The 10,332-nt window shown below is 34.7% G+C and overlaps 1 protein-coding gene across 1 annotated transcript; it reads right to left on the minus strand.

The window, feature by feature from the left end:
* Positions 1-4,721: 4,721 nt before the first annotated feature.
* On the minus strand, positions 4,722-8,539 carry LOC149802637 (neuronal acetylcholine receptor subunit alpha-2-like). The gene has a single exon (XM_089951295.1). It carries the CDS (start codon positions 8,375-8,377, stop codon positions 7,103-7,105), a length of 1,275 nt encoding a protein of 424 aa, XP_089807421.1. The 5' UTR covers positions 8,378-8,539; the 3' UTR covers positions 4,722-7,102.
* Positions 8,540-10,332: the final 1,793 nt, after the last annotated feature.

The raw sequence follows: 10,332 nt of genomic DNA on the forward strand, positions 1-10,332 counted from the left end.
TATGCAGAGTTATTAATTTTCCGTAGAACATCGAAACAGACTCTAATCTACCTGAGTATTGTGTCCGTGGCCATGTGGTTAGAGCGTCCGCCTCGGATGCGGGAGGTCGTGGGTTCGATCCCCGGCCGAGTCATACCAAAGACTTACAAAAATGATACTAACATTTGCCTAGCTTGGCTCTCAGCATTAAGAGGTTAGTGTTAGGACTGGTTCGCCTGGTGTCAGGATAATGTGATTTGGTGGGACATCATGCTACATGTCTGCGGCATGATACCCCACTGCTAAACATCACTATAAACTGTCACACTGCAGAAACCGTAGCGATATGACTGAAATTTTTTTAAAGATACGTTAAAAATCATAAATACACATACACACACCTGGGCATTGTGCGACGGCAGATCAGGGCCAATGAACTCGACACATATGCGACAGTATACGGTATACTGAGAGCTTATTCGTGTCTTGTATTAAATTCAGATCGTTATCTTAGGAATTAATAGGTTATATTAATTGCCTACCTAATTATGACACGTTCTGAAATCTAATTCATTATGTACACATCACATACTCGAATCTGACCTTCTTTACCAGTGCATAACTCGCATCCTACCGTGAACACTGTAGACACAGAACTGCCCTCGTTAAATTCACAACCTCTGGCGCCCTAGGCGAACCATGCCATCGGGGCACCCCCTTATAATTACTCCTCAAGCCACCCCTGGTATTAGACGTCTATGAAACTTAGTTATTGTGTTGAGTCTGAACCACCCGAAGAACAATTAGATCAAAATGACCCATGTTTTTACACAAATTACACCTTCCTAAACCATCCCAATTGAAACTTGGTCACTATGATCTTTTTTCACTATGAAGTTGTAGATTATACAGGTTATATAGTAAGAATCATATTTCATTGCTAACTTTTATTCATGAGTGTAGACTAAACTTTAAGATAATATTTGTAAACATGTTTGCAAATATCTGATTGGTTTTCCCCTTGGAAATTCCTGGTCTAACTCTTATTTGTCACGTACTTTACAAAATATGAAGTAAATGACATGACCTTATTTACAACTTAAAATGCTCTGAAAATAAACTTTGGACGCTCAACCTGATCCTCTTATTGTGTTTTAGGTTTTTATATTAAGGGTTTTTTTTTACATCAGAATCATTTGTTACTATCTGAACATCTGTAGTAGAATCAGACTTTTAGTTGTGTTAGTTATAATTTGATAGGATTTAATTATTTAAATTTTTTGTTGGAATTACAAAGTGTAAACTATTTTGGGATTATTGTGAATTCATTGAAAACGTTCTGGATTATATTATTCTGATATATCAATACTGTTAGCACATCGCCACATTTCAGGTTATTGGTACATCAGCATATTCAAGATTGGAATTCATTCGGAACACTACTTCTGGACTTGTGATAGCATTTTTATGACTATTTGGGATTTAATTCACACTACTGTAAGTAGTTTGAAAAATTTGACTTTGTATTCTAGGAAAATAAATCATTTGTTGAATTGTACGAAACCTGCTGATTTTTGCTCTTTTCTGTTACTTAGTTTAAGATCACAGAGTCGTAACATTTCTTCTTTACCCAAAGCGCAAGCTATTCACACAGTTTAGCCCATGTTTATGATGTACACGTAATATTACTATGGTTGAAATAATTAGGATTCTTTCAATCACAGTAACATTGACCGTTGAAGTTAAGACTCCAAATCAACAGCGTACTTCCTTATCCAAAGTGCATGCAATCCACATAATTTGGTAATTATACATATGGAGAATTGAAGTTAATGTATGAAATCATTTATCTTCTTTAAGTCACAATGAACTTGACCTTTGACCTTTCGACACCGAAATTGATATGGTTCTTCTAAACCCCTAACACAAGCTATTCACATAGTATGGTCAAGGTATGTAATATAGAACTAAGATTATTATACAGAAATATATTCTATTACTTCATACAGCGGCCTTAACCATTTAACTTTTTACCCCGAAATCAAGAGAGGTCTTTATTTCCTGAGGTGAGAGCCATCCACACAGTTTGGTAAACGTAAACTGGAGAACTCGATGTAGTGGTCAGAACCATTGTTCTTCGTCTAGTTACAGCAACCTTAACCTTTGATCTTTTGACGTTAATCCATTTCGGCTCTTCCTTATCTCAAGCTGTCCACAATATGTCGTACGTGAAGATGGTGGAAAACTGATTGTACAGTGCAATATATACTTTTTCTTATTTTAGCCAGGGCAACATTGAACTTTTGATCTGAACTATTATCCTTACACCAGATGCAAAGCAGCCAAACAGTCTGAAAGTATTTGATCTATTCTAGCCACAGTGACATAGGTCGTATAGCGTTTGAACATGAAGTCAACAGTGCTCATTCATACCCAAACTGTCATTGGTGAATAACTCTGGTTATGAACGGAAGCGAAATCGGTGACAGGTACTTTTATGTATATTTAATTGTTTGTTTGCTAGTTTTAATTTTTTTTTTTAAATTTCCTTACATGCTATTGTAATATAACATTGTATTCTGGACTTGATCTTGTCCAAAACTGAGTTCATTTCTGCTTGACCTGATCGACTTTTTTATATATAAAAAAACTATTTCATTTTATGTAATCAACTAAAACTAGCTTCATTATTTTCTATGTGTATGAACTTAATATCAGGAATTTTAATCAGGTAAACAAGAAGGAGTAAATATGTTGATTTGGGTCCGGGTTTTTGGAGTTTCCTAAGTGAATTTTACAGATTATTATGTTGTAAATAAACAAGGCTCGTTAGATCATGCCATAAGGTTATTTTCCATTAGGCATTGTTTTTTTATTATTATTATTATAGAAAATGCTAATTGTTACCTGAGATCAAGTAGAGAACTATATAATCTTGTCATTGTGAGGATTCAGTCATTCGTACTTTAACATCTAGCACTGTCGAGTTATATTATGTTGTGACCATTTTGGGCTGAATTTTATTTTCTTCAAATTATTGAATTCAAGTGATTATTTTCTCTGGAAATATAAAAGTGCTCTGATAAAATTCGTGGGTAAAGACATTCACTGGAACTTATATTATATTCAAACCTGAAATTATATTAGTGCGATTCAACAAAAGACGGTTTACACCTCAGTACACCATGAACTATAACAGACACATCATCGCCTGCAGTTTTGGATCTCTTCGGGACTTATACTGAGCTTTTTTCAGGACTTTAAATTACTAGGACTTGTGTCTGATCTAATTCTTTGAATATTTTAGGATTTCAGTTCTTCTCATTTTCAATTCGTATTCAAGGGAAATAAAATTATTAGTTAAAATGTACAAAGCAAGCTGTCTTTCGCTCTTTTCTGTTGCTTATTTTAAGAGCATACACTCGTAACAATACACTACACCTTACTCCATTTCTTGAAAGGAAATAGCTATAATTAATTAATATATGATTGTCCGTTTTTTGTAACATCAATTAATCAAAACATTCAGAAGATTCATGAGTGGAATGATTTAGATATGCACAACTTAAGTTTTGGTTTGGTTGAGATAAGTTCCTTTAACAGTTTTTCCAAGAGACTTTGGTTAATTGTTGCTAATCAGTGAGAGTAATGCGTCTTGTCTAAGGACACGAAACACGGAAAGCCGACCTGTATATAATCTTATAAATCAATACCACATTTGTAGCATTTCTCTGAGTTGGTTTTCAACTCAAATGTCGCGAAAAGAAACTGATGCTACACAGAACACTTTCAACTATTAGAGGGAAAGATAAATATTCAGTGCATAAGATGATATTGTATTTGCAACTTTGAAACTTTGAAATGTAGTTTCAAACATAAAAATATTAAATTCTCCTGAATTTACCTTTGGAATCTCATGTCATGATATTGAAGCTTCATACTAATACGTAACACAACTGTCAGAAATGGCCAGATTTATTACGTATTTGTAATAAATAAAGACATTAAATTAGTACTATTTTAAACTTTTAATTTCGTTTTTGTATCTTTTCGTTCTGCAAAGACTTTTACCCAAAAGATTAAAAAAGTTAATGAAACTGGACTGGTTTAAAACCAATCGATTGTCAAAAAATAAAATTAATTTTTCATTTTATTTTTTCTTTCTGATGAATTATTATTATTATTATTATTATTATTATTATTATTATTATTATTCCTTGTCATTTCCAAGTGATAGTAATTTTTGGAAATAACCAGAATCTATAATATAAACAATTCCTTCTCATTTCCGCAGGTTCTGTCAATAAGCATAAGATTTTATGAAAATGATAAATAACTTTCGAGAATTTATAATGTGATGGACAAGATAATAAATAAGGAAGATAACTTTAAATAATGGAGCGAAGAAACATGCCAGGACTGGTTCAAGATAATGTCTCGAGCACATTCAAGCAGTCATTCGATCAACGTTTGTTTTCTTTTTATTTATTTATCACAAGTAGCTTATTTTCGTTTAAGCATTATGTCTAACCGCAAGAAACTATACAGCAAAAAAATAAATATAAAATGAAACAATCTTTGCTCATGGTAATAATAATAATAATAATAATAATAATAATAATAACAATAATAATAGTGATAATGATTTCCTTTTTTGAGAGGGTAGCACAAGTGGAATACAAAACTAAATTCACTTGAGGTCGTCTATTATACACAAATATTTTGAAATAAATTTATCAAGATGCTATATAGCGCAATTTATTTTTACAATTGCATAAGAAATGACAAAAACTGAACTAGAGGAAACATAAATAGATAACGTTAAGATATTTTGATGAAAATGAAAACCGGTAAAAAATGTAGAAGATAGAAAAAATTTAATTATTAATCAGACGTATGTGTCATGCACCATTTTCTAATTCTTTGATGAAAAGTATTTAATACGGGTACTTCTTTCACAGGACCGCCCCCGTGGCCTAGTGGTTAGAGCGTCCGCCTTGGATGCGGGAGGTCGCGGGTTCGAATCCCGGTCAGGTCATACCAAAGACTTCTAAAATGGTACTAACAGCTGCATCGTTAGGCTCTCAGCATTAAGAGGTTAGTGTTAGGGCTGGTCGGCCTGGTGTCAGGTTAATGTGACTGGGTGGGATATCATGCTACATGTCTGCGGCATGATGCCCCAGTGCTAGACATCACTATAAACTGCCACACTGCAGACATCTTAGTGATATGACTGAAACATTGTTAAAGCTACATTAAAAATCCAAATCACACACACACATATTTTGTACACATCTTTAGGCTAAGCACTAAAAATTAATGAGCCATAATGTGCAGAACTTTTCTTAATAATTTTGTTGTTGTTGATTTGGAATTTTAATTATTAGACACAGATTGTAGCATGGAATTTTAATTTTCTTGCTGCTGTTTGAATATTATTAGTAGATATTTATGTTAAAGTATTGTAAATTATTTTTAGATTTTCTCGTAAATATGTGTAATTTGATTGAAAATATTTCCAGTTGGTCGCTTACATGAATTGAATCTTATAACATTCCCCTAGTATGATCGTAAAAGCTTCTTTCTGGAGTGTGGACATTTTAGTCAGAATTATTGGGTCTAACTATTTATAATATACTACCGTATGCCTCGATTTTCGTCATTTGAGTCCGGAGGGACTCATCTTCGCTAGCCAAGGTTCTGATAACCCTATATACACATTGGCATATCGAGTATATTATTTCTGAGCTTCGGGTCTGTGAATTTCATCGGATGCGGTGGCAAGCCACCACATCCAATCAAAGTTAAGTTATTCAAATTTGAACACCGTTCCTACGTGATCGAGACAAGGAGAACACACAACTTGAATGGACTGGTAAATAAGCACTTTTCCACTGCCGGTCCGTGTTTGCACACGTACCTTTCACTCAAATAGACATGTAATGGCTTCTTTCTGGCACATAGTCATACTTTCGATGTCAAACTTACAAAGTATCCTTTTTATGTCAATTGCCATCACCATTTTCAGCCCATGTACAATGCACCATGCTATTGGTTAGTTGGAATTACATACTAAGGAGGCAACACGTGCAATCCAATAGATGTCGCTTGGACAAAGCACCGATATAGCTGTTCTATCCGCCAAGGTGTAGATACGGTTATCGGAACCTTGGCCAGCGAAGATCGGAGGGACTGTGTATTACATGAGAATTAATAATCGAGTCCTTATGTGAACGTGTCTGCTACAAACTAATGCTTACACCCACAATTATGTTACCTACTTTTTTAGGGTATGTGCGCAATGTAGAGAGGGTTGGACTGTTGGTGCGCGGAACTGGGTTCGAATATCAACATTGGTGGGCAAATTGCAAATTATTGAACATGTCTAAACAAGTATCAGATTTCACCTTAATGAAGCCTACTTTCGGTGCAAATAAATATATAGACACGCTTTTTTAATTTCTGAATTCGAGAGAGCTTCCTTGCTGAAATAAATATGTCTTTTTTTAATTTTGAGATTTTCAAATTAACAAGTATTCAATTATCCTAATGGTTAGTTCGACAGTTGAGAGCAAAGTCGTGAAAAATGTATGTGGCCGAATTTCATAAGAAACGAAAATTATTCTTATACTTGGATCCTGAACTTGGCAGATGTAAAAAAATAAAGCACAAATAAGAAGTGAGTCTTCGCAAAAGATTTTTGACAAATTCCAGTCATCCAATAAGTGTTCTATTAGTAATGTAAATACATGTTAAGCTTCTTTACCCGCCACCTTCTAAAACAAAAAAAAATCTGAAAAATGATTTTTTAAATAAAAATTATGTAGAAACATTGTAAATTTACACCTCATCTTATGCAATATAATCATCACACGTTTCTCAATGAAATATAAAATCCCTATTTACAGCTAATTGTGAAAGGAAACCCATTTGAAATAAGTTTCATTTGTCTTTACTCTGAAATTGTCTACTGAGAGTATCGTTACAAAAAAAATACATAAGAAATTGAGCGTTAACTGCTCTTGAATAAATAAAACTGTCGAGCGTCAACACGACTTATCTCTTTCCATAGAAACCGAACCATTTACTTCCAACACCATACATCTGATGTAGGAATAGAAAGTCAATTGGAATAATTGGCATTCAGAACGATCGGTAGCAGATAAGAGATACTAAATACAATTTCTGCTACCAAAAAGGCAATGAAACTTAACATGTCCAAGACCCGACCAATCGAGTTCCACGTCACCTGGCCTTGTGGCTTTTCCTCGTCGCGGTCTAAAAGCGTCCGAGATTTCTTGATGTTCTGCTGCGCGATGTCTTCTTCTAACGCTAATTCTGACTCATTTTTTGATGGACTGACAGTGGATTTACATGGAACACATCGTAAGCAATTACCGATCATCTTCAACCAATTGGGAACAGGCTCGTTCTCAGGTTTATGGTAAATCCTGAGGGTGATCATGACTACGACACTGGTAGCGGCGCTGAAAACCATCATGATACCCGTGTAGTAGCTCAGCATGGATAGAGGAGAGGATGATTTGGGCAAAGAAGACGTAATTGTGCCCAAGAAAACCACAAAAGCCAAGAAGCAAGTCACAGAGAAGCCCACCCTCTCTCCTGACTCGGCCGGTAGGAGAAAGACGAAAATGTTCAGAATGGACAAAACAATTAAGGGAATTAAAATACTGATCATGAAGTATGCACTTTTCCGTTCTATGGAGAACACAAACTCCACGTATGATTTGCTGTTCAGAATTGTAGACCTTGCAACGGTTTTCTTGAGTGTCCACTCAACATTTTCACTGTAAGATTGAGTTCCTACAGTGGATGATGTGACAGAGAGTACAAGTTCATCTGCTGTGTATATCCATGTCGAAAATTTTAGAACACATTCCTGTTTGTCGAAGGGATAATAAAGCACATTGGCCGTGCATAATGCCTTCAAAATCACTCTCTGTTCCCAAAGACACTCTCCGGTCTTAAAATATATTCTCACTTTAGATGAAGTATCTCCAATTACGGACGCGTCATCCACTGAATTCGTCAGCACGAGTGATGGTACCCACAATGTACTGGCAAGGACCAATGCGGACGTATCAGGTGCCGCAGCACCATACGCAGTACTGTAAATCATCTCTGTCCATTTTATAGAGAGATATCCACTTATGTCTATATACCCAGATGCCTCATCGAAATTATTAATTGAAAGCAAATCCATGTCGACCGAAACATTCATGGTTTGTGTGAGATCATGCAAAGGAATTATGGTAGTAAAAGCATATTTATCAGCCACATTACTAGGTTCACTTGCAACCTCACTCCAAGTATATTCAAGGGAACTACCGATAGAATCCAGAATTACTATAGTTATTAAAAGAGTACTAGTCTCCATTGTGTTTATGCGTCGGTCTCAACAGCCTTTCATTGGATACTGTCTTTAAAGTATTAGTCAACTTTATAGAGCTGCAGTATTGTCCATTAAATCTATCTTCCTTGAAAAGTTATCCAAGAGAACTGCGCATAAGTAGTATGATATTAGCCGAGATCTGCCGTAATTGAGGAAAGAAGGATCAACTGCTGTACAACGTGATACCTAAATGAACAAATTAGTATGTTAAGCTAATTTGTAATGCACTGAATGGGCAAGACACAAGATATACTTTATCTGATAAATATGGGTTCTCCACGGTGTGTACATAGTATTCAGAGACTATAATAGGACACGACACCTATGGATTCAATGATAACTCTGTTATTGTTTCCCTACTGTAACGACTATCCACTAGTTACACCTGTCTGAACAACAATTAAACGGTTTACTTGTGTTTGGTACGATGTTCAAAGAAAAAGTATAATTAATAAGTTATTAAATATTCAAATAAGATATATCAATCAATTTTTAAAATAATAATCATGATTTCATATGATAAAGGAAGTTCCGGTAATATTTGTGATACCCCATGACAGTCCGTTACTGTACGTCTCTAAGCCGTTATTCGAACCAAAAATCAGTAGACTTGATTCTTTATTGTCCATTTGGTATGGATATTTAATGGGGGTGTTGTCTTTCGATCCATTCATAATATAACAAAGCCAAGCTTCCAACCAACAGATTCGATTACAGTGCAATTTTCCAAAATTATTTTACAAAACTTTTCATCTGCTATCATAACTAGCCGACACGTAATATTTGTAACGAACTTCAAATCACGTCCACTCGGACCCACTCCAGCCTTGGTGAAATCATGGCGATTAGACTCGAGACTGAAAGGTCTAAAATAAATACTGTTTCAAGTTAGACAATATCAAAAGCATGGCAATATTTAATGGCGAGCTATTGGCGTTGATCTAGTTAGTTCGCCTTATCTTATGGTACATGTTTAGGCTCGAATAAACAGTAGCACATGAAAGAGTGAAAACAACCAGCTTTGAAAAATATAATAAATAATTTATTTCCCGGAAAAATACTGTAAAATCAAATCCAAAACTAATCCAAGAATAATCCACGAATAAAATTTTAGAAGGCCTAATAATGAAATGTTCTAATGGTTTCAAGTTCGAGACCCGATGAAGAATCCAGATGGAAGGCGATGACGTATGATGTAACCTGTACTGCGTTGAAGTCTACAGTTCCTTGTAAAAACACAATAATTAATCCTCCGGTTTAGTAAATCTTTTAAGAAATGTCTTTTGTTCAAGAATTCTGTATGAGCACAAAATATTCCCAGAGGAACGAATTAATCTTTTAGAATCCGAAAAATTAAAATAAAACTCATAAACTTAAAACCAATTACAACAGAAGAAAGCAGCTTGACATCAAGTGTTGAAAAACCCCAAAACTCTCGGATCTCTCTAAACATCACTATTAATAATAAGTATTTCGCAACATTGGAAATGCCTAATTGCGAAATAGAGGATCACGTGATTATGTCTACATATAAAAACTACGCAGCCCCTGCATGTCCCTGATAAGACCCAATCATTTTACTGCGAGAAAAATTTGTTTACTTGACCCTCAATCAAGGCCAGGAGCTAAGTCAAAAATAGAAACAGTTTTTCTATCATTAGGTATTTATGGAAAGATTCAGGTCAAACTGAATTTTCTGGAAACTATTGAATTTCTAGTAAACAAAATTGCATTACATTGACATGTAAAGAAAATAAAAAGATTCTAAAACCCACAAACAATAAAATCAAACAGAAATTAAATCAAATATAAATTAAATCAAATATACGTAACACCTTATATTGCACGCGGTGGCATCAATAGTCTCTATTCGACGGTGAAAATTTTTTTTAGTGCCACTCCTGTCAATTTTAAGTTAATATCTTCATTGGACTTTAGGT

The sequence above is a fragment of the Sinohyriopsis cumingii genome, chromosome 3 (assembly GCF_028554795.1).
Source record: "Sinohyriopsis cumingii isolate HCF-2022 chromosome 3, ASM2855479v2, whole genome shotgun sequence".
Lineage (NCBI taxonomy): Eukaryota > Metazoa > Mollusca > Bivalvia > Unionida > Unionidae > Sinohyriopsis > Sinohyriopsis cumingii.

What these genes read in the sequence shown, in the direction of transcription:
- LOC149802637 (XM_089951295.1), bottom strand. Translation starts at nt 8,377, where the DNA reads ATGGAGACTAGTACTCTTTTAATAACTATAGTAATTCTGGATTCTATC.